The sequence below is a fragment of the Rhincodon typus genome, chromosome 1, assembly GCF_021869965.1.
Source record: "Rhincodon typus isolate 14 chromosome 1, sRhiTyp1.1, whole genome shotgun sequence".
In the NCBI taxonomy this organism is placed as follows: domain Eukaryota; kingdom Metazoa; phylum Chordata; class Chondrichthyes; order Orectolobiformes; family Rhincodontidae; genus Rhincodon; species Rhincodon typus.
In genome coordinates this window covers 159934345-159960397 of record NC_063332.1, presented here as the reverse complement: position 1 = coordinate 159960397, position 26053 = coordinate 159934345, and the positions used below count along the sequence as shown (strand labels likewise).

The following is a 26053-nucleotide window of genomic DNA, read 5'->3' as shown; positions in this document are numbered from 1 at the left end:
CTATGTCCAAGCGTGAGCGATATTCGTTGATGTGTGGGTGGAGGGGGACAAAGGTGAGCCCTTTACTGAGGACTGACCGTTCGTCCTCAGTAAGGGGTAGGTCTGGGGGGATGGTGAAGACTCGGCAGGGCTGGGTGCTGCTGTCTCCTCTGGAGCTGCTGGCTGTGGAGGTGGTGGGCGGAGCTGTGTCGGCGTCGGCTGTGGGCGGAGCGTCATCGGCGTCGGCTGTGGGCGGAGCTGCGTCGGCGGTGGGCGGAGTTGTGCCGGTGTCGGCGGTGGGCGGAGTTGCGCCGGCGGTGGGTGGAGTTGCGTCCGCGTCGGTGATGGGCGGACCGGCGTCGGAGGTAGGAGGAGCGGGGTAGGCGGCGGCAGTAGCGGTGAGGGTGGTCGCGACTTCAGTGTCGGTGGCAACGGCAGCGATGGTGTTCGCTGTCCCGGAAGTGGGGAACCCGGCGGTGGCGGATGTGACGTCATCTGTGGGTTCTCCGATAGTGGCCTCATGGCCAATGGCGGCGGACCCATTGTGGGGAAGGTCCTGGGTACGGCTGGGGATTTGGGGGGTGGAGGAAGCCCGTTTTGGGTGGTAGGCACCAGTAAGTTTACTGTACTTACGGTTTTATGGCATAAATGGGTCTTTTTTAGGTTGGCAAGATCTAAAGAGTGGTGTGCCACAGGGATCAGTGCTTGATCCTCAATGTTTTACAATTTATACAAACAGATGAAAGAATTGAAGGTGTGGTTGCCAAATTTGCTGATGACACAAAGGTAGAGGGAAAAATAAGCTGTGATGAAGACTTAAGCAAGGTACACAAATACGCAGATAGATTGAGTGGGCAGAGATGTGGAAAACTGAATATAGTATGGGAAAATGTGAAATTGGCTATTTTGTCAATAAGGTTAAAAAAGAATCTAAATGGTGAGAGATTGCTGAGCTCTGAGATGCAGAGGGATCTGGGTGTCTTTGTGTCTGAATTGCAAAATGCAGGCAGAGCAAAAAATTTAGAAGTTAATAGTCTTTCTCAAAGGACATTAGTGAACCAGACAAGTCTTTATGACAATTGACAGTGGTTACATGGTCAGATTTAATTCCACATACTTGTCAAATTCAAGTTTCACCATCTATCATGATCAGATTTGAACCAATGTCCCCTTTAGGAAATCTAGATTACTAGGCCAGTGATCTGATCATTGTACTATTGCTAACCTTCACTGATCCTCCTCACAGGATCTCCTCTCTACCTCCTCCACATTTCCTGCTCATGTTGCAGAGCAAGTACCACTGCAGTTACTGCTCCCATGCTGTGTAGTACAACATATGTTTCTGCCTTTCTGTGAGTAAATGAAAAGTTCCTCAGGTGGTAACCTATTGAATTGCCTCATTGATTGCAACAAAACAGGGCACAGCATTCTTCCTGATGCTTGTTGTCTCAGGAGTGAATACGGAAAACATACTCTGCACAAATGGTGCTCAATTTAGTTGGCTTATGTTGCGACAGCCAATGATCTTGCTCCTTCAACCTCTTCGGTCACACACAGGAAAGGCATCTGCATGTGTTGATCCAGTTACTTGTTGCAATTTGCGTCGGTTTCTTGGTTAAGACCGAACATTGCCTCCAATGCTGCAACACTGCATAACTCGAAGCGCCAATACAGAAGTGAATTTCGTAGCTATGGAGTTGAAAAATGGACCAATCTGAAAAGATGTAGCTATTTATGGTGGAAACTGTGAAAATAAAAGCAAATTTAAGAGCGAGTCAATGCTTTCAGGAAAAGAGGGGACATAAACGAAGCAAGTTTTGTTTTTGAAAAGAGAACAACCTTAAAAAAGTGTCTTATTCAAAATAGAGTCAGCAAGGCTCACTTAGTACATTCACGTTTAATAACTGAGCCTACGGATTTGATTGAAATAAAAAGAACTTGAATATCAGTTCTGTGCTTTGTAGAAATTTGTAGGAAAATTTAGAAATTAAATTAGATTAGTAAGCCTGGAGCAGTGAGATACCAATCAGACGTGGTTTTGATGTAGAAACGGAAATGGTATTGCACAACCTTTGTGATTGACTCGGCAAAAGAGTCTCGTGCAGTTGTAGCAGATTCGCAGCTGCTGCCAAGATGAACTTTAATCATGATTACCTGCAGTTAATACTGACACTGCAGTACACTCAGGTTCTGCTTCAAACAACTGAAGGTAAGTTGTGAGTATTCCATTTCTGAATAGATCTAGCCACAACTCTTCTTCTGCTTAAAGCAGTTTACGAATAGAATGCAATTAAAATATTATTTAAATTAAGTTTGGGTAAATACTGCAATAAACAGCTTCCTTATGTTCAAGTCAACTCTTTCAATGTTATTCTTGGAGATAAAGAATTTACCTTCTTTACATTCTCAGACAAAAGCAGTTGATTGCTGTCAAATTAATATTTCCTTCCCTTGATAGCCATCCCAGACAGGATAAAAGTCTCTCAAACTCCTCCAGAAATCAATGTCTCTGAAGGAAATTCTATCAACATGGAATGTTCTTGCGAAGAGGATGTACAAGTGGAAAGCATTAGGGCAGATTGGACCAAAGACTCAGAATCGATCCTCAATGCAACCAGTTCAAATGGTTCTGTAAATCAAGCTTACATCAACAGACTCTCTTACTCTGTTGAAAATACAAAATCAAAGGTGACAATCAAAAGTATTACTCGAGATGATGCAGGACTGTATCGCTGTAACATGTTGATTGAAATACCACCACCAGTTCGAAGAGGCTATGGAAATGGAACAATATTGACAGTGCAAGGTAAACTTCCACTAAAATTAAAAATCCATGTACTATTACATGGGATGCTCAAATGCCTGACAAACAGATATTTTTAGTCACCTCGTATCTAGACAATGTCATTGATATTTGAAAGTAAAAAACTTGATTTGAAATAATACTGTCAATTGTATAGTTTTTATTTCATATCAATTTAATAAATAGTAGCAGTGAGACTCTAGCCCTGTTAACGGCTTGAAGAACAATAAACTTAATTTAAAACCAAAAGAACTGTGGATGCTGTAAATCAGGAACAAAAACAGAAGTTTCTAGAAAAGCTGAGTAGGTCTGGCCGCATCAGTGAAGAAAAATCAGAGTTAACGTTTCGGGTCCGGTATTCTGAGGAAGTGTTCTGAGGAAGGATCACTGGACCCAAAACTTAACTCTGATTTTTCTTCACAGGTGCTGCCAGAACTGCTGAGCTTTTCCAGCAACTTCTGTTTTTGTTCTGAGCTTTGTGTAACCTCGCTTCATAAATTAACCCTTGGAGTCCGATTATCATTCTGGTAAATCTATGCAGCACGCCCTTCCTAAGATGTGAAATGTTGAACAATTCACAATATGACTGATGCGTGACCTATGATGCTGCTTGGCCTGCTGTGTTCATCCAGCTCTGCACCTTGTTGTCTCGGATTCTCCAGCATCTGCAGTTCCTACTATCTCTGATGCATGACCTCTACCTCTTTGAATTCTAGCCCATGAGGGATGAAAGACAAATCCAATATTAGCCTTTTTATTTTCTGTCCATCTTCACAACATTTTCATGCTCTATGTGTCTGGACTCCCCATGTTTCTTTGGGCCTTCACTTTTTCTCGCATTTTGCCATTTAGAATATATCTTGTTCTACCCTTTTCATATCCAAAGTATACGGCCTCACATTTGTCAATATTGAAATTGACTTGCTCCAGTCTTGCCTATCTATATAATCTGTTAACAGCTCATTGTAATTTTACACTCCCATCTACACCGCTTATAATGATACCCAAAACTGTGATAATGATAAATTTGGTTATGTAGTTTCCTATTCCATCATCGCAGTCACAATTAAATATGGAGAATAATTGAGGCCCCAACATAGATCCTGATGAGGTAGCATTCATTAAAACCAGCTGATTAGAGTAGTCACCCAACCTCATTACACTTTGTGTCCTTCCACTGTTACTGAACTAAGTAAACAATTTGCCTTCAATTGCAAGAGTTTCAACATTTAATTTGCTCTTATGAAGGACTTAATTGAATGCCTAAAGAGAGGAACTGGTTTAAAATTATTTATAATACCTAATATTTCATTTGAAAAGCCAATAATGAACTTCTGAAACCAAAGATATTGACAAAGCACAGAATAACAAAACCTACGGAAGATTATTCATTGTATTACACATCAAAAGTAATACACATACTTTACTTTCTAATGTAACTACTCAGTATTGATAATAACATCTCAGATTGAATGAGATACTGTATTCACAAATGTATTATTTTCAATTATGAGTAAACAAATATTTAACACAGAGCCTTTATTAAATTATAACTGTATTCAAGGGAATCAATTAATTCAACATATGTAGTTTTTACTCAATGGATTATTAGTTATCTGTTGTACTGCAAGTAGCTATAGATGTCGAAACCACAACTTCATTCAAAATGTAATGCGATAAGCATTTAAAATGGGAGAACATAGAAAGCTGAAGAATGAAATGAGAGTACGTAGTTTATGAGCCAGTGACAGTAAAAATGGTCCAGTAACCTCCTTTGTGCTGGTCTTATGATTGTACTTTGTAAATGTTTAAAGGAAAAATCAAATGCATTTTTTTGAGTTCATTAAATTAAAATTGCCTTATATTGCTCAGACTCTTCAATGGCATCATCTACTCAATGTTTGCCATTTTATTATGAACGTAGAACATAGAACAGTATAGCACAGTACAGGCCCTTCGGCCCACGATGTTGTGCCAAACTTTTACCCTAAACCTGAGGTCTACCTAACTTCCACCCCTATCTTATACTATCATCCACATGCCTATCTAGTAGCCGCTTAAAGGCCCCTAATGAGGCCAACTCCACTACCCTCTTCGGCAATGCATTCCACACCCCTACTACTCTCTGAGTAGAGAACCTACCTCTGACCTCTCCTCTATATCTATCTCCACTCACTTTAAAACTATGCCCCCTCATAATAGCTACCTCCACTCTAGGAAAAAGTCTCTGGCTGTCCACTCTGTCTATACCTCTTACCATTTTGTACACCTCTATCAAGTCACCTCTCATCCTTCATCGTTCTAAAGAGAAAAGCCCTAGCTGTCTCAACCTTTCCTCGTAAAACCTTCCCTCCATTCCAGGCAACATCCTGGTAAATTTCCTCTGCACCTTTTCCAACGCTTCCACATCTTTCCTGTAATGAGGCGACCAGAACTGGACACAATACTCCGAATGTGGCCGAACCAGGCTTTTGCACAGCTGGAGCGGATAAATCTTTGAATCTAGTAAAATCTAATTCAATCCAAATTAACTCCTACTTTTGGTTTATGCACATGAATGATTTTAACTTATTCTTCAACTTATTCTTCGTCTCCTCCCATTTTTCATCTACGCACTGCCACACAGTAATGTCAACTGAAAGCACATCACTTGTATGCAGCCAGCAGTCAGGCTTGTCTCACTGCCACTTCCTTGGCTCCTCAAGTGTCTCTGAGTTCTCACACTGTTTGTCCGCCGTCCAGTATAGAATTATTAAAAATCTCCTTTTACTAAATATTGGTAGAAATGAAGCTGTTGGCTTTGGTCTCCGCGTCTCTGTCCGCCCTTTCTCCCCGCCACCCTTACCCACATAGACCCAAAATCTTCATTCCTCGTCCACTGTTTCTATCCCTGGTCACTGTCTTAAACTCAGCGAGACTATTTGCAGCCTCAGCGTTGTGTTCGATAAAAACTTGAGTTTCTGATCAATTATCTGCATCAGCCCTGGGACTGCTGCTTCCATCTCTACAACACTGCTTCAGTCCTATCTTGCCTCACTTTGTCTGCTCAACAAAAAAAAAGGTTGCTGGAAAAGCTCAGCAGGTCTGGCAGCATCTGTGAAGGAAAAAACAGTTAATGCTTTGGGTCCGGTGGACCTGAAATGTTAACTCTGTTTTTTGCCTTCACAGATGCTGCCAGACCTGCTGAGCTTTTCCAGCAATCTTGTTTTTGTTTCTGATTTACAGCATCCACAGTTCTTTTGTTCTTTTTTTCAGTTCGTCTGCTACCTTTTTATCCTCAATTCCTGATTATTCCAATGCTCTTCTAACTGGCCTCCTATCTTCGAGCTTTGATAAACTAGTATTCATTCAAAATCCTAATGCTCATATCTTAAATCAGTCGTCATACCTATGATTGCTCACCTGCACTGTTACCCATTGTTCACCTTCACTCTTTCCCATTCAGAAATACTCCAGTTTTAAAATCATCACTCTTGTTTTCAAATTCCGCCAAGGGTTCACTATTCCCTATTGTTTGTAGCTTTCTCCAGCCCTACAGTTTAGAGACTTTTATGGTTCTCCAGCTCTGGCTCTTGCACATCCTTCATTTGAATCGCTCAATTTGTGGCTTTGGTTTCAGTTGCCTTGGTCCCAAGCTAGAATTCCTTTTCTAATCCTCTCCACATCTTTCTACTTTTGTAAGATGTACATTAAAGCCTGGTGTTTTCTTTTTCCAATTTCTCGTGATTCCTCCTTATGTGAGGCAGTGTCAAAAATGTCAAAATATTATTACTTGTGGCAGCCTTAGGGAAGCACCTTAAGATGTTTATCCCATTAAATGTTCTAGATAGCACTCAAACTTTTTACAGAGAAACACTGGAGGGGAGATAGATGATTCCTGTTAGGGAGAGAGGGGGAGGATAGGAAATTACCAGGCAAGTAACGTTCATATTCACTTTTTTCCATCTGCTTACATTGCCTGTATGACTGTTCTGCATCACTACATTTGTCTAAATGTCATGTCTAGACTTAACTGCAAGATCATCAACTAAAAGAAGGGGAAACTTTATTTTATGTGGAGGGTCATGGAAAACCTGCAAAATCAGTGATAGGAGTCAATCAACAAGGTTCTGACTGGCAAAGAAATGGATAAAAAAGACGTTGAAACAAAAAAAATCTTTAACATATTTGTTGATTATTGCTTTGAGCAGCATTTCTTTTGAGATTGTCAATGTTCTGTTCTGTGATGGTTCATTCACCAATAGTGCTGGTTACACTGTCCCAAGTAAGATTTAATATTCATCCAGGCTTTTTATATTCATCATTATTTTTATTTCCAATTTGAAAAAAAATTACAATGATTTACTGGGCAGCCTGTTGGAGCACAATCTGTCAGTCGGCTGCCTTTAGTTAAAACGTAACTTTTAGTGAAAGAAGCTGCTGCTGGAAGCAAGTTTTTGAAATGACTTACCATTTTCAATTTCTATGATAAAATCTTTTCAAGCCTTATCGGGAGACTATGCGTACAGTGCTCTGGCAAATCTTTGTCATTTGGTTATAAGGACAAATTTTGATTTGACACAACTGTTGGTTTTAATCCTGTGGTTCTAGTAAGATGGCCCAATAGTGCTTCCCACGCATCATATAAAAAGCATCAGATGTGAGGCAACAAGGTGTAGAGCTGGATGACACCTTGTTATCTCAGATTCTCCAGCGTCGGCAGTTCCTACTATCTCTGAATCAGATGTGAGATGTTGATTTGCAATCTTACCCGCTGATGATATCAGGCCTCAATTCCTTGTACTCTGCTTCCTTCAATGTCACTCTGTGGCATATTCTATAGCATGCAGCATACTACAACTGTGCTCGCAACCTTGGCAAATGTATACTATAATACTCCAGTGGAATTATCAAGGCCTGATCATTGAAGGGACCTGGTGTGCAGTTTGAGGATATTGTTCCCCCTGAATCCATCCACATTTTGAGGGGTGGGAGTAGGAGAGATGAGGCAGGTTTGACTCCTCGCATAAAGACATGCTGCAGCTGCTTGGAAAGCATAAGCATACATGCAGGAAATTCTTCTTGTGGTCACACACCAGCTGAACATTGAAGAAGTTGTAGCTCCTATTGTGTATAAACCTTTCAGGTCTGTTCATGAACATCTTGATGGATGCACTCGCTTACACCTTGGAACTTCCACACGGTAGAATGTCAAGGGATTGGATGAGGCTGTCGAAGAAGCTTTGGCAATTTACATTTTGTAGATTGTACACTGCTGTTGAAGGTGAATCTTGAAGCCAAAGGCGTAAACATGAAGTGATCAACAAACCAGAATCTGACAATATGCACCTTGAAGCACGATGTTTCACGTTCACTCAAAAACAGAAGTTGCTGGGAAAACTCAGCTGGTCTGGCAGTACCAGTGGAGAGAAAGCAAAGTTAATGTTTCAGTCCAGTGACCCTCCTACAAAACTGAAGATCTGAAGTCAATTATGAAGAAGGGTCACTGGACTCGAAACGTTAACTCTGCTTTCTCTCCACAGATGCTGCCAGCAATTTCTGTTTTCTTTACAGATTTCCAGCATTCGCAGTTCTTTTCTGTTTTATTTTGCACCCACACTGTCAATCTGATTAAAAAAAATCAAAGCCATCATACCACCAAACACTTTTGTTACAATTCAAGTTATCTGTCCTCAGAAAACTGGTATCTATTTGTTATTGGCTAAAAATGACACAGAGGTAACTGCCAACATGCTACTCCTGTGAATTCTGAAAAGGGAACATGTATCCAAGAACTTGGGAAGCCGTGAGGAAACACATAAATGCATATCTTTCAGCATACATAGACCAATCCTATCTTTTGGATCAATAGTGTTTGAAATGCTTTAAATATTAACTTGTGAGGGACAAAATCATTCCTTGTTTGTGTTTTCTCTCTCTTCAGAGAACCTGTTGGTGTAAAATAAGATTATGACAGCCATGGACAAGGTGAATTGAATGCAGCTGTTCCCCTTTAGTCCACGGGTAAATAACAAGGGGGCATAATATTAAAGTGAAAGGCAGGAGGTTTAGAGGGGATTGGATGAAAAACCTTTTCATGCAGAGGGTGAAGGGGTCTGGAATGCATTGCCTGGCAAGAAAGTTAGGCAGGAAACCTCACAATCTTTAAACAAGTACTTGGATGAACACTTGAAGTGTCATAACAGTAAAGGTTATGGGCTTAGTACAGGAGAGTGGGGCTAGTGTAGGTGGTATTATACTTTTGGCAGTACAGACTCAATGAGCTGAAAGGCCTCTATGGTTCTTTGATTCCGTGAGAGAACTGTTGTGTAGGTCACTGCAGTGAGTACCGGGGAGCTCTGTGGTTCACTATGTTGTGCATCAAGGCTACAGATATTGAAAATTACAGATGCGTGTCTTCATAAAATGTCCTTCACCACCACTTTTTCCTACTACCCTTACAATACTGACTCATTTTTCTAACTGCATCACCAAAATGCAGTCAATTTCACCTAAAAACAACTTTGATACCAACCATTACTATTTTGAAACGTGTTGTTCTCATTTTGGTTTACATTAAACTGAGAAGATATTTCTCTACATCTCGGAGTGCACGTTGTAGTGTGGAGACTAATAGGCTGCAACTTTCTTCTGCAAAAGGCATGGAAACAGAGTCTTTGAATTTTTTTTAAGGTTTAAGAGGATAGAATTTTGAAAAACTAGAAGATGAAAGGTTCATAGAGACAGGTGAGAACATTGGAGTTGAGATTACAATTAGATCAGCCATTATCTTGTTGAATGGCAAAGCAAATTTGAGGGGCCAAATGGCCTACTCTTGATCCTAATCTGTATATTCTTATATTCACTCCTAATTGCCCTTGAGCAGACAGTAGTGATTTGTCTTCTTGATCCACTGCAGCCCATCTGGAGTTAGTTCACTCATGAAGCTATTAGTGAGGGTGTTGCAGGATTTTGGCTCAACAACAGTGAAGGAACAGTGATAGATTTCCAAGTTAGGAATGTGTACAACTTCCCAAGAAATTGCTGCCCTTTTCCTTCCAAGTGCTAGCGATTATGGATTTATAGGATGACGTTGAACAAGACTTGTTGAGCTGTTGCTGGGCATTCAGTAGAGCCACCGTGGCTGCTGTAGGAAGATAATGGAGAGAGTGGATATTTCAGGTGATGAATGGTATGCCAAGCTTTGGATGCTGCTGAACTTCTTCAGGATTGTTCAAGCAGCCTCCCTTAAAGTGGCCGGTATTCCACCACACTCTTGACTTGTGCTTTGTGGATACTGGAAAGTTTTTGTGGAGTTAATAAGTGAGTCACGCACTGCAGAATTCCTAGCGTTTGATCAGCTCTTGTACCTGCAGTATTTTTATAGCTGGTGCACTTAAGTTTCTGGTCCAGTGTGATCCCAGCATATTGATATTGACATTCAGTGATGGTGATCCCATGGACTGACAAGGGCACTTTTTTATTGGAGATGTTCATTACCTCGCACTTCTGTGACAAGACTGCTACTTGTCACTTATCAATCTGACCAGTATCAACGTGCCTGGATGAGTTCAGCTTAAATACCACTCAAGATGCTTAACACCACCCAGGATAAAGTGGCCCATTTGATTGGCACCACATCCACAAATGCTCATTTTTCTCCACCATCAAAGCTCAGTAACAGCAGTGTGTACCATCCACAAGATGCATTGCAAGAATTCACTACGGCTCCTTAGATAGCACCTGCTAAACCCACAACCACTGCTATCCAGAACAATAAGAACAGCAGATATAAGTGAAAACCATAAGTTCCTTTCAAAAGCACTCATGATGCTCACTTGGAAACATACCACTATTCCTTCACTTGGTCAAAATTCTCGAACTCCCACCCTATCTGCACTGTGCACTGAATAGCAATGGTTGAAAAAGGCAGCTCACCATTACCTTCTCAAGAGCAACTTGGGATAGATAACAAATGCTAGCCCAGTCAGCCAAGCACACATCCCATGAATGAATAAAAAACCTGAAATGTTGCACAAACTGCTTCATTATCTGAGGAACATCTCACAATATGTCTATTTTTCTCTGATGTTTTTTGTTCGAGTGCTTAAAATGTCCACTCCATCCCCATTCTAACATTGTGCAATGACTTGTAGTCTAAGAACAATGTTGGCTACAGAGAACTCGCTATGCTTCCTCATCTTCTACCTAAATTTCACATCCATTTTCTCCTCCTTACATTCCCTTCCAAATCTTTCTAACTTTGTGGCATTTCCTGTCGTACTCTGTTAACCTTAATCCTATGCTCACTCCTCCCTGGAAGCTCTCCCCTTTACTCTCAAGACTGAGCAGTGAACTTTAAGGAACAAGCTATTCTAACAACTAAAGAAATCAATTGTAATTTTAGAGTGGTTAATCAACAAAGAGAAGGTCCAACATCAAATAAGTTGGTATTGTTTTGAGGCTGTATATTTGCCTATGTTTTTAAGCTAAAGTTGATCCCAAACCTGTGCTCTTGGTCCTAGACACTCTATGTGATTAACAATGTGGGGCCCCAGCTATCTTCTTGTTCGTTTTAATTATAAATATATCATCGCAATTTTAATTTCCTGGATTTAAAACATTGAAGCCATTTTAGAGAGGGTTAATTGTTCAGATTACCCCTTTAGACCTATATGGAAATTCCATTTACCAGCCTTGGTTTGCAACCTTTACCTCATTGAAGTGAAAATCATTCTCCTGACACTTTTGGGGAGTTGTTCAGATTTTCACTACTTACTGCATGAGTAAGTGCCTGCTCATATCAGCACTGAGTAGGTTTGCTCTCAGAGTGTAGATATTTTCCTAATCAGCCTGTTCAGAGATTATTACCTCTGGCGCAGGGAGGACTTGAATCCAATCCTTCTGGTCCAGAGGCAGAGATACTACCAATACACCACTACCATTACACTACTACATTACAAAGGCCCCATCTTGCATAAAGATTGTACTCACGTATGCTGTACTCTCCACCAGTGGAAAAAAGAACTCTTATATTCCGAAGTGCTATTATGTGCAACTGAGTGACTTTCTTATCACCAAAATCACTGAGACATTTTCTTTATGTTTTCTTTTTCACTTTTTTAACGACCAACAGTAATCACTCATATAGCTAATGAAATATTTACAAACGAAGCCAATTCTGGGCCACGCAAACTGTCAAACTCTCCACCAGAGGAAGTCATTTCTCTCCAACTACCTTATTAACTTATTTAATTATCTGAAACACTGCAATTCAATCACCACCTCACCTTGGACACTCCAGCAAAATACAACCTTAGTTTAGACCACCTGCCCTTATAATTGAACTGTTTTATCCATACAGAATATTGAGAGCTAAAGAGCTGGAATTTATAATATGCATAATAAGGGAAAAGCAAAACAGTTATCCTGATATAACATCTCAGTGAATATAATTTACCAAATATAATCGTATTACATCCAATGATGGAACCACTCATAGAGCTTAATATATTATAGGCCTAAATTGCCTTCAGCACAACTACCAAGATTAACCATGGGCGCTTATGCTAGACCTGTATATTAGCTCAGTTCATTTACACTGTTAAGCTCCAAACTCTAATGGTAGTTTCTCCAATAATTTGCGGATGACACCAAAATTGTTTATATAGTGGACAGTGAAGAAGGTGTCCTAAGATTACAAAGAGATCTTGATCAATTGGATCAATTTGCTGAGGAGTGGCAGATGGAGTTTAATTTGGATAAATGCGAGATATTGCATTTTGGTCAAAAAATAAGACCAGGACTTATACTATTAAAAGTAGGGCCTTGTACGGTATTATAAAACAGAGAGCCCTAGGCGTTCAGCTGCATAATTCTTTGAAGTTTGTTTAGGATTGTTAAGATAGGATAGTTAAGAAGACATTTAGAATGCTTGCATTAATTGCTCAGATCTTTGAATATACGAGTTGGGATGTCATGTTGAGATTGTACAGGACATTGATGAAGCCTCTTCTGGAGTATTCTGTCCAGTTCGGGGAAGGATATTATTAAGCTGGAAATGGTTCAGAAAAGTTTTTCCAGGACGTTGCTGGGAATGGAAGGTTTGAGTTGTAAGGAGAGGCTGGATAGGCTGGGACATTTTTCATTGGAGCATAAGAGATTGAGAGGTGACCTTATAGAGGTTTAGAAAATCATGATGGGTATACATAAGGCAAATGGCAGGTGTCTTTTCCCTAGACTGGGGGATTTCAAGACTAGGGGACATATTTTAAGGTGAGAGGAGAAAGATTTAAAAAGGACAGGAGGGGCAACCTTTTTACACAGACACAGTGTTTCTTGTGTGGAATGAACTTCCAGAGGAAGTGGTGGATGCGGCTACAGTTACAATGTTTACAAGACATTTGGATAAATACATGAATAAGAAATTTTTGGAGGGAGGGATATTGGCCAAGCGTAGGCAGGTGGGACTAGTTTAGTTTGGGATTATGTTTAGCATGGACTGGTTGGACAAAAGGGTCTGTTTCTGTTCTCTATAACTCTATGATTCTAATATCAATATTCACACTTAAATAACAATTAATATTTTTAAGTCATCACAAATGGAGAATGATCAAGAATGTATTAACGTTAATTGTAATTCTTAGGACAGTTCAGTTTTTAAAAAAATATACACTTGTTCTTGAACTATCACAATAAATAAAAGATGGCCGAAATGGCAAGTAATTTTTACAAAAATGTTTTTCTTATAGGTGCGGCCAATAGTGTGCATGCTTGCATTTAAATTGATAATTTTAAAATAGGTTGGATAGCTTGGAAAATCCTATATTGCTGATCTGCAAGTTCAGGGATAATTTGACAAAACAAATACAATTCCTTCTGTGTTAAAGTTGTGGAAATCTCAACTCTCTCAATTAATCATTCTACTGAAGAAAATGTCAATCTGGGCATTTAGTTCAGATTTGAAACTTGTCTCTACTTCCAATAAAGCATTATTTCTTTTTTCAATTTTATAGCACACAAAAATACACCCGAATTGGGAGCTATTGTAGGAGCGTTGGTATTGTTGTTGATATTGGTTCCTGTAGTTTTATTTTACAAGAAACAACAGAAAATTCAGAGAAATGCAAGAAATACAACAGCAGTACCAGGTATGTGACTGATAATCATTTATTAAAAGAAAAATATTAAACTCAAAATTTAACTTTTTCTCTCCACAAATATACTGCCAGACTTGCTGGGTGTCTACGGACTTTTCTTCATTTATCCCTGTTCCACAAAACCTGACTATCCAGTGTAGTTGTCAATGTGGCCACCCGGAACATTTACACATCATGTTCCTGGCTAATTAGTTCTGTTCTATGTTGCAGTTAAACAGAGCCTCTATCTCATTATGTGGTTGGTTTGCTGCCACCAATCTCTTTAAGTGTACGGATCTACAGGGCTTGGGTGGTTTAATGTCTTCTTCAAAGTAGAAGACACAAATTACATATAAAGAATAGAGGGCGACTTAAATGACTAATATGCACAAAAAAATTTAAGATGCTTATTATTAGCAAAGAGAAAATATTGGAGGAACCTGAGGGATTAAAGTTTAACATGGCCCAAGGGTCTGATGGCCTATATCCTCAAGTTCTAAAAGTAAATGTTGTATTGATAGTGGATATGCTGGTTAATATTTCCCAAAATTCCCTATATTATGGAACAGTCTCAGCAAATTTGAAATTTTCAAATGTAACATCACAATTCAAGAAAGGACTGACAGAGGAAACAGAAATACAGGGTAGTTGACCTGACCTTAGCTGTTAGGAAATGTTGAAAACTATTATTAAGGAAATCTTAACAATACCCTTCAAAAATCACGGTATGATCACATAAAGCGCACATCCAGTGGCAAAAGGAAAATTGTTTTGTCAATTTTATTACAGATTTTTGAACCCGTAGATGTATTATATCAGGATTTCCAAAAGACATTCAAATAAGGTGCCACACAAAACTTTTGTGGTAATATATGAGCATAGATAGAGCATTGATTCATGAATAAGAAGCAAATAGTAATGATATATGGGCAATCTTCAAGTTTGTAGGTTGTGTCTGATGGAAAGACACAAGGAAAAGTATTAGGGCCTCAGATATTTGCAATCAATATTGAAGATTTAGATGAATAGGAAGAGAGCATGTTTCTAAGTTTCATGATAATGTAAAGCTAGTGGGAATGCAAGCTGCAAGCACACAGTGAGTGGGAAATAAGATAGCAGATAGAGTATTATGTGAGAGACAGTGAAATTATTCACTTCAGTTGTAAGAAAAGAAAAGCAGAATTTTTTTAAAAGGCAAGAAACATGTAAATGCTAATGTTTAAAGAAACTTGCTTGTACTTGTACAAGAAACATCAAAATTTAACATACGGGTACAACAAGCAGTTGGGAAGGCAAATGGCATATTGTTCTTTATTGAAAGGTTTTGGAGAGCAGGAATAACAAAGTCTTGCCACAACTATACAGGACTTTGAGACTACTCCCAGAGCTCTGTGCACAATTTTGGCTTCCATATTTAAGAAAGGATATACTTGCATTAAATGATTTACTTGATTTACATAGATGATTTGGAGTTGGGGACTAAGTGTGGTGTGTCAAAATTTGCAGATGACACTAAGGTGAGTGGTAGAGCAAAATGTGCAGAAGACACTGAAAGTCTACAGAGGAATATAGATAGTCTAAGTGAGTTGGCAAAGGTCTGGCAGATGGGGTACAATGTTGATAAGTGTGAGGTCATCCATTTTGGTAGGAATAACAGCAAAATGGACTATGTTTTAAATGGTAAAAACTTGCAGCACGCTGCTGTGCAGAGGGACTTGGGTGTCCTTGTGCATGAATCGCTAAAAGTAGGATTGCAGGTGCAGCAGGTAATTAAAAAGGCAAATGGAATTTTGTCTGCCATTGCTAAAGGGATGCAGTTTAAAAACAGGGAGGCTATGCTGCAGCTGTAAAGGGTCCTGGTGAGGCCACACCTGGAGTACTGTGTGCAGATTTGGTCTCCTTACTGGAGAAGGGATATACTAGCACTGGACGGGGTGCAGAGCAGATTCACTCGGTTGATTCCAGAGTTGAGAGGGTTGGATTATGAGGAGAGACTGAGTAGGCTAGGATTATACTCATTGGAATTCAGAAGAATGAGGGGAGATCTTGTAGAAACATATAAGATTATAAAGGCAATAGATAAAGGTGAGTCAGGGAGGTTGTTTCTACTAGCAGGTGAAACTAGGATTAGGGGGCATAGCCTCAAAATAAAGGGAAGCAGATGTAGGACTGAGGTCAGGAGGAACTTCTTCACCCAAAGGGTTGTGAATCTGTGGAATTCCCTGTCCAGTGAAGCGGTTGAAGCTACCTTGCTGAATGTGTTTAAGGCAAGGCTAGATAAATTTTTGAACAGTAAAGGAATTAAGGGTTATGGTGTGCGGACGGGTAAGTGGAGATGAGTCTCTAAAAGATCAGCCGCGATCTTATTGAATGGCGGGGCAGGTTCGAGGGGCCGGATGGCGTACTCCTAGTTCTTATGTTATTATGTTCTTCTTATTAGAGAGTATGGTGAAGGTTCACTAGATTGATTCCTTGGATGAGGCAGTTATTTTCTGATGAGAGACTGAGTAAATTGGACTTTGATTCTCTGGAAGTTATAAGAATAAAAAGTGATTTAATCAATATTTACAAGATTCTGAACTGGATTGATGGGACACATATCAAGAGGTTGAAATGGTGGGGGAATCTTGAACATGGGAGCACAGTTATAGGATAAAGGGTTTGCCATTTTGGGCCAAGATGATGAAAAATTTCTTCACTCAAAGGGTTGTAACCCTTCAGAATTCTCTACCCAAGAGACTTGTGGATGATTGTTCATTGAATATATTTAAGGCTGGGATAGACAAACATTTAGTTTCTCACGGCATCAAGGGATACATTGAATGGGCAGAAATGTGGAGTTGAGGATAAAGATCAGTAATGATCATTATGAATGGTGCAGTAGACTCAATGGATGGCATGTTCTACTATTGCTCCTATTTGTTATGTTGTTAATGGTGAATAATTAGGCCTTGTGCTATTTAAATTGCTGACTATTTTGTGTATTAATGTGGCATGACAAATTAAATACCATTTGTACCTTTTTTAAGTCCTGTTTGATGCTGCAAGAGAAGAGATTATTGAAGAAAATCAGGAGAATGAAGGGAATGAGGAAAACTCATCTTCAAGAGGCTCAACTCATTGGGTATGTTGTATTATGTCTGAATCTTTTTTTTTTTTTTTACAAACAGCATCATTTATGTACAGTACATTTAATTTCTCCATAGTAAAGTGCTTCTCCCACCAGTAACCAATCTGGGCAATCCCCCTTTTAGTCACCCATTTCCTCCAAAAAACACATCTAGGAGTTTTCGTTAACCAGCAATAATTACAAAACAAACCTCTGATATGCTGGCATCTGGTGGTTCTTTATAACTTTTTGGTCCTCCATGACAAGAAACTTATTACCAAACGAAAATGGCATTTTTAAAAATAAAAACAGAAAATGCTGGAAATGCCCAGCAGGTGCAGCAGAACCTTGGAAAGGACAAGAGTTAATATTTCAGGTTGTGGCCTTTTGTCTGAACTGTTTTTAAATTTGCTTAGCCGATGCAGGCCTCACTGGCTGCTGTAGTATTTATTGTCCATCCCTAATTGCCCGGTGACAGCAAGGTAGTTCCAACACAGGATGGTGTTTGGCTTGGTGGGGAATTTGCAGGTTGATGTGTTCCACTGCTTTGGCTTTTTAAAAATGTACTTCCTCATATCAGCAGCAAGGCCAGCAATTGTTGCCCATCCCTAACTACCCTTGAACAGAGGTGAGTCACATGTCAGCCAGACCAGGTAAGGACCGAAAATTTCCTCCCCTAAAAGACATGAGTGAAGCAAGTGGGGTTCTGACAATAACTTCACGGTCACCGTTAAACTAACTTGTCGCTCCAGATTTGAATTACTTGGATTGAAATTCCAGCAATTGCCAAAATAGGATCTGAACCTGTGTCTTCAGAGCAATGGTCTGGATCTGCAGATTACTAATGCCATGGCACCACCTGCCTTGTCCTTCTAAGTGCAAGAGGTCATGGGTTGGAAGGTATTGCTGGTGGACCCAGGTGATTCATTAATGTAGCAATTGAAAATGATTGGTCCCCTCAGGGACACTATGCTTTGAAACTCTGTAGTCATGTTTTGGTACTGAGAAGCGTGGGTGACTGGAGAAAATAATAGGTTTTAAGTAGAACAAATAGAAAAGAGTGGAAAATGTACCAAAGAGAAGGTTTCTGATGGGGTGGAAGATGAGACAAATTAAATGACAAAAGAGATTGCTGTGCAAGGCCAAAAATAGTAATAATATGAATAGGACATGAAAAGAAACAAAAGGTTGGTCCATAAGAGGAATGGATGGCAAACTATAAGAAACAACGGCTATCTGATGGGCATAAGGAAGATAGTTAGGATGGGCCAATGCAGAGGAAAAGAGAGAAAATGGGGAGGGGTGTTCGGAAAGAGATGACATGTTTCTGCCTCATCACAGTTCTTATTTCTTTTCACCCTGTGTCATTTCACCTCCTGATTATTTCTGGTTTTGACAAAAGGTCTTTCTGAGGTGGTAGGGTTTTGTCAGCTGGCTGAAGAGCTGCCTAAAATACCCAAGCTGATTGTTCAAGGCAGGGACCGCCAAAACAAACAGCTACACCACCGGTGGGCTTTCGCTTGGAATTAAGGCCCGATGGAAGCAGAAGCTTTGCCAGCAAGAACTGCTGGACACTTCAGAAGCATTTGGCTGCATCATGCAGGGGACCCTGACTGCTGAAGCTGAAAGGATACCCAGGATTGCAGAGGAGCACTGAGTGTAGAAGTTGGCAGGTCATGTTGCAGCTGTACAGAATATTGGTTAGGCCACTTTTGGAATACTGCATTCAATTCTGGTCTCCCTGCTATAGGAAAGATGCTGTTAAACTTAAAAGGGTGCAGAAAAGATTTAGAAGGATGTTGCTAGGGTTGGAGAGTTTGAACTATAAGGAGGGCTGGGGCTATTTTCCCTGGAGCTTTGGAGGCTGAGGAGTGACCTTTATGAAAGTTTTTAAAATCATGAGGCACATAGATAGGGTCAATAGCTAAGGTCTTTTTCCCAGGGTAGGGGAGTCCCAAAAGTAAATAGCATAGGTTTAAGGTGAGAGGGGAAAGATTTAAAAGGGATCTAAAGGACAACTTTTTCACACAGAGGGTGATGCGTGCATGGAACGAGCTGCCAGAGGAAGTGATGGAGGCTGGTACAATTACAACATTTAAAAGGCATCTGGATGAATACATGAATAGGAAGGGCTTAGATGGCCACGGACCAAATGCTGTCAAATGGACCTAGATTAATTTAGGATATCTGGTTGGCATGGATCAGTTGGGCCGAAAGGTCTGCTTCCATGCTGTACAACTCTATGACTCTATGACCACAGAGTAAGGGAAGTGATTTGTGTGTGGGCCACGGGATGGGTCGCACCTGATAGGAGTGTATAAGGTTATGAGGACATGATGAATAGAAAGTAGCTGTTCCCCTTCATTGAAGGGTCAATAACAAGAGGATGTTATTTTAAAGTGAAAGGCAGGAGGTTTAGAGGGGCTTTGAGGAAAATGTTTTTACCCAGAGGGCCACGGGAATATGGAATGCATTATCTGAGAGATTAATTGAGGCCGGAAACCTAACATCTTTTAAAAGTACTTGAATGAGCACTTGAAGTCTAATAACATTGAAGGCTATTGGCCTAGTGCAAGGTAGAGGGACGAGTGTGGTTAGTAGCATATTTTGGCAGTACAGACTTGATGGGTATGATTGCTTGAGGGGACAGAGGTCACGGGGTAAGTGGGGCAGGGGTTCTCGATAGCAAGACCATAGGGGTGGATCTCAATCTGACACTCTCCTGTTCCATGTACAGCCACTCAATCAGGTACTGACCCAACAACTCAGGTGGACTAGTTGCCTGCACAGGTTGACCTGTCAGGCATGTAGCATGGCAACAGAGATAGTAAGAACTGCTGATGCTGGAGAATCTGAGATAACAAGGTGTAGAGCTGGATGAACACAGCAGGCCAAGCAGCATCAGAGGAGCGGGAAAGCTGACGTTTCAGGTCTGGACCCTTCTTCAGAAATCATGGCAACAGGACTGCTTTCAGATGGGTCGATTCCAGTGATGGTGAACTGAGGCCATGAAGTGGACCTTAATCGACCACCTTAAGGGCCTAATGTATTGGTGGGGCGAGATGGTTTACTATAGACATTCCCCCCCAAACATAATTCAGTCGAAGGGGGAAGGTGATGGTGTCGGATACACCACCACCCCACCTCATTACATGGCCTTCCAAAACTTGCCAACTCCCAGAGCATAAGGTTCTACTCTGCTTTTCTTTCTCGCAGGTGTTGCCAGACCTGCTGAGTATTTCCAACGTCTTCTGCTTTCAATCCAGAATTTCAGCACTTACAGTATTTTGCTTTTATATTTGGAATCCATTCGACTATCCAACAGGAAGAAAATATAATTATTACGAACTGCATGAATTTGAAACTGTCTCAGAGAAAAAGAAAGAGAAAGGGGTCAATGCCCAATCCATCCATTCTTGATTTTTAATGATGCAATTTCAACAATTCAATGTCTTCTGCAATCTGGAATTGCCATTTACCATCATAAAGTGTTCATGTCATGCTCTAAGTTTCAGGAAAACTACAATCCCCATTTAGAAAGACTTGAGATACCACAAGTTTAAAACTGTAAAAACAGACATCACCTCATTTGGAAAAATCCTTAGCAGTGTTTTAGGAATGGGGGTAAATCCAACATTTCTTCTTTGCTCGGTGACACATTGGAAAAGACTGTGGTGAGTCAGATATTACTTTTGGAGAGCTTCATTCAACTAACACAGAACTCCTTGGTCTTTTTCAGCTGGCCTCATCATTGTATGAATCGTTTGACTACTTTGCAATCCAAAATGTAAACGAAGAAACCAGATGCACAGTCTCATCCAGATGAATCTTCAACATACATGTGAAAGTAGAAGACTATTTTCAAAATTGACTTTGTTCGTATTTTAAATTTTTCACCATTTCAGGAAGACCAAGAGTGAAGGCTGCTTTCCAACTGGAGACTTGGCTGTTGCCATGTGTTAACAGAAGCTGTGTCAGGTCAGAAAATTGACTGCAGCACCAATTGAAACACTGTGGATCAGAGAGATGAACAAGTTCATTGTCTTTTCTGTTGCCAGCTATTGTATGAGGTGAGGCACCAAATGGTGCAGAACCATCATCCCAGGAGGACTTTAGGAATGGAATGGATGCAAGATCTCTGCAAAGGGAGGTCGTGGGAGAAGAATAGTTGATCCCATTACTAGACATTAACATAACTGCACAAAAAATCATAAATCTGTGATTTTGTGAGACCCAATCTATTTTTACAGTTTGAAGTTCATTTAGAGATTATGATCATGGATTGTAGTGACAGTTGTGATGTTTAGACAGCAGAGTGATGCAACACTGTGGAAAGTTGCAATGGCCCCTCCCTGAGTTTCCTGTTTTCAGCTTTTGGTGATTCTGCAAGATGTCTGCCAAGCCATCATTGCAACCCAGAAAAGGAAAGAAAATCAAAGTTTCAACTTTTTTTTAACATTTGCTCATGAGATGTGTACATCATTGGTTTCACCAGCATTTTATGCCCATCACCAGGTGCCCTGGGGTATGTAGTAGAGAGCTGCATTCTTAAACCAGATCAGTCTATAAGGTGTTATAGAACATGGAACATAAAACATAGAACAGTACAGCACAGTATAGGCCCTTCAGCCCATGATGTTGTGCCGAACTTTTACCCTAAACCTAAGGTCTATCTAACCTCCACCCCTACCTTATGTTATCATCCATATGCCTATCTAATAGCCGCTTAAATGCCCCTAATGAGGCCGACTCCACTACCCTCTCCGGCAATGCATTCCATGCTCCTACCACTCTCTGAGTAACGAACCAACCTCTGACGTCTCCCCTATATCTACCTCCACTCACTTTAAAACTATATCCCCTCATAATAGCTACCTCCACCCTAGGAAAAAGTCTCTGGCTGTCCACTCTATCTATACCTCTGATCATTTTGTACACCTCTAACAAGTCACCTCTCATCCTTTGTCGTTCTAAAAAGAAAAGCCCTAGCTCTCTCAACCTTTCCTCGTAAGACCTTCCCTCATTCCAGGCAACATCCTGGCAAATCTCCTCTGCACCTTTTCCAACACTTCCACATCTTTCCTGTAATGAAGCGACCAGAACTGGACACAATACTCCAGATGTGGCCGAACCAGGGTTTTGTATAGCTGGAGCATAACTTCACGGCCCTCGAACTCAATCCCTCTATTAATGAAAGCTAACACACCATACACCTTCTTAACAACTCTATCAAACTGGGTGGCAGCTTTCAGGGAACTGTGGACATGAACCCCAAGATCCCTCTGCTCCTCCACACTGCCAAGAATCTTGCTGTTAACCCTGTATTCTGCTTTCACGTTTGTCCTTCCAAATATAGAATATAGAAATGGATTGTCTGACATGATGGCACAGATATGTGGTTTGAAGCTCATCTCAGGGTCAAACATAAAACCACGATTGTGGGCAGTCTAAACTTGGAGGAGTCTGTGAAGGGATATAGACAAGTTAGGTGAACAGGCAAAAATTTGACAAATGAAGTATAATGTGGAAAATTGTGATCTTGTTCACTTTGGCAGGACAAGTGGACAAACTATATATAATTTAAGTGGAGAGAGATTTCTGAATTCTGTGGTGCTAAGGGATCTGGGAGTTCTGGTATGCGAAACAGAGTACATTAGTATACTGGTGCAGCAAGTGATAAGAAATACAAATGAACAATGTTGTTAGAAGAGGAATGGAATATAAACATATGGACAACTTGCTACAATTGTACAGGGTGTTGGTGAGACCACATTTGGAGAAATGTTTACCATGTGGTCTTTTACTTGAGAAAACATGTAATTGCAATAGAAGCATATTGTAGAAACATATGAAATAGGAGCAGAAGACAACCATTTGGTCTCTCGAGCCTGCTCCACCCTTCAATAATTTGTATTTAAAATCCCACATTTCCAGCAATTTGATAACTGGGTTATAGTGGATGAATTAAGAGGAGGATAGTAATGAAAAACTGGATGTTGTTGATGAATGTGTGAACATACTGACAATGTGCTATTGGATAATGCTGCAGAGTAGCACCATGCAAATGAAAATTTGCATAAAACCTTGACACAACAGTGGGAAGAGAAGTTACTGGCAGTGATATTCTGACTATGGTTAGATAGATGAGAACAGGGGAGGCAAACCAATGTTCTGAAATACTGGAAAACAATGCAGCCAACTGAAAATATCTGCGGAACTGAAACTCTTTTAACCTTCTGGAACAGAATCCAGATATCAATCCTCAAAGATAATGGACAGTGAGCTGAAGTCTCCATCTAATTCTACATATTCCACAGGGAGAGATGGAAGAGAACTGAAATAGGTAGAATTTTTTTACAGCTGCAGCCATCTGCACATGACTTTGTGCACTGAAAAGTACCCAAAAAATTTCCATGTTAAAATTGCAAAGAGCCATGTAATTCAGGCCACTGAAAAAACAATTTTTGTTTGGTTCTCAAACTCTGCATATTTGGCAAATATAATGTTAAAAGCATTTTGTGAAACAGTGCTGAACTACATGCAAAATGGGTCTCTGTCCTTATAATATAACTATTTATCTCCAAAGTCTAAAAATGGAACTGATTAAACGTAAGTTTTAATCATATAAATAGCAATGTTAGCAAGTCACGAAGAATTTCTATAAAATTAATGCAAAAAAAGGTTTCACAATTGTTAGGGCTGCCCATAACTGAGTACACAAAATGGCTGTTAAGGCTGCCCATACACAAAATGACTGTGACGGTTGCCCACAACTATTGCTGACAGCAACATTTTCTCGAGGTCGCAATTGATCCATAAGAAGATAAAGAAAAAATATTTAATAAGTAGAACAATAGCAACTCTGTAAGCCATAGAACATTTGAAGCTAAAGACAAGATAACAACATTTGACATTTGATTCAACTCTGTAAGCCATGGATAAAACATTTAACATTTGCAGTTCACACGAAAGATAATATTTGAACAATAACACTTTAGACTTCCTCACACTAATTAGTTGTTTAATCAATAATTATAGATTATACTTAGTTCATAAAAGGATTCAATTATTAAGGGAGGAAGGAATGATGAAACAGTTCCAAGTGAGGAAGATGTGTGACTTAGAGGAAAGTTTGCAGGTGAAGGTTTCCCAATGTCCTTCTAGCTGGTAGAGGTTGCAGGTTTGGAAAGTGCTGTCGAAGGAGCCATGGTGAGTTACTACAGTCCATCTTGTAGATGGTACACACTGCTGTCATTGTGCATCAGTGGCAAAGGGAGTGAATGTTGAACGTGGCAGATGGGATGAAAATTGAGCGGGCTCTTTGTCCTCGATGGTGTCAAAGATTATTGAAACAGCATCCATTCAGACAAGTGATGAGTATTTCTTAACACTCCTGATGAGACTGGGGACAGGTTTTGGAGAGACAGGAGGTGAGTTACTCACCGCAGAACTTCCAGCCTCTGATCTGTTTTTTTGTTTAATTCCTTCACGGAATGCGATAGGTAAATACCAGTTAGGCCAACATTTATCACCCATCCCTAAATGCCCAGAGGGCAGCTAAGTGTCAGTCATATTGCTGTGGGTCTGGAATCACATATAGGCCAGAAACAATTTTTCTGAAGAAGGGTCTAGGCCCGAAACGTCAGCTTTCCTGCTCCTCTGATGCTGCTTGGCCTGCTGTGTTCATCCAGGTCTACACCTTGTTATCTCAACAGCTAGATGCAATTCGTTAGGTTGTAGGTGGGTGAGGGTCTGGAAATGAGGGAAATATATGTGTGTGGTTAATGCTTTTTATCTTCTCCAAAGTGGCAGCATATCAGTTGTTCCGTTACTTTGGCAAATAACCAGACAAAAATGTACGTAAAGTGGAAGTGAACTGGTTCAATCAGTGAAGTACCAAGGGTTAACTGACTGGTTCAGGAAATAGTCTGCACTATTGGTGATATTATCAGCAGGTGACATTTAAACAGACAGAAAGAAGAATGTAAAAATGTTAATTGTGACTTTTTATTGTATTGTTACCAAGACAAAATACAAGGAAACCTAGTGCAGAATTAAAATTTGGTCATAAGCCAACCATATTACACCTGTTATGACTGTTCACACGATGTAAAAAGATATATGCTTTGCTAACAATATCATTAGTCTGGAAGCAGAAATTAAATGCAACATGTCAATGCTGGCAGAAGCCTAACTTTGTAAAACATAAAGAGACAAAGTGTTAACGGCCAACAGTTGGCTGAATCAGGCATCTGAAAGTTAGCCAGGATGTTTTCCTCACCCTTCAAATTCAAATGTGTTGCACATCAAATTGCTGGAAATGTGGGCTGATAATAGGGGCAATGGGGCACTTAGGACACAAGACCAACAGACTCAATCAAAAAATTTAGGGAATTTTAAACAAACAGGAATGATGGAGAAAGATGTATTTTAAGGTTATATACTTAAATTAAACTGTCATTAGATTTTACTGAAACTCTTGCTCGTTTTCCATTAGTCTGATCATGAAGAGCTCAACACATACAATGGACAGTTCTGGTGAACTTGCTATTAAGTTGTCCAAAAAAGTGAGATGCAATTTGTTATGTTACAGTCTCAAAATTAGAAATACAGCTTAAAAACAAAATAAGTACTTTGAGGGCAATAAATTTTAAATAATTTGGAAGATTTACTGATGACAATATGAACACACTCATTAGAGGAACCGTTATATCTTGGAAGAAAAATTTATGCATTCAAGACAGACAGCACAAACCCACATGCAGGTCTACATCAGGAAATGGAACATTTTAAAGTTCTGTATCAGTCAATCAGTTGACATATCATGTAGGTCAACTGGAAGAAGTGTGGTTTGTGACACATTGTTTAATAATTTTTGGAATTAGAAACAGTAACTTAGATTTTCATCAAGATTGTCAATAAAGAGTCAGCTAATAAAAGACAACGTGTAGAATAATACAGGACTTTTATTATTGATATTTTAATGAAAGGAATGATGTTGCTTTCTTACAAAATTTGACTCAATTCACTTTGAGTTTGAACTGA

At 39.9% G+C, this 26053-nt stretch overlaps 1 protein-coding gene across 1 annotated transcript; it reads left to right on the top strand.

The window, feature by feature from the left end:
• The first annotated feature begins 361 nt into the window (after positions 1–361).
• On the top strand, positions 362–26053 carry LOC125484535. Its single transcript, XM_048603721.1, has 5 exons — positions 362–2188; positions 2438–2785; positions 13777–13911; positions 16929–17023; positions 20748–26053. Exons 1-5 carry the CDS (start codon positions 2113–2115, stop codon positions 20832–20834), a joined length of 741 nt encoding a protein of 246 aa, XP_048459678.1. The 5' UTR covers positions 362–2112; the 3' UTR covers positions 20835–26053.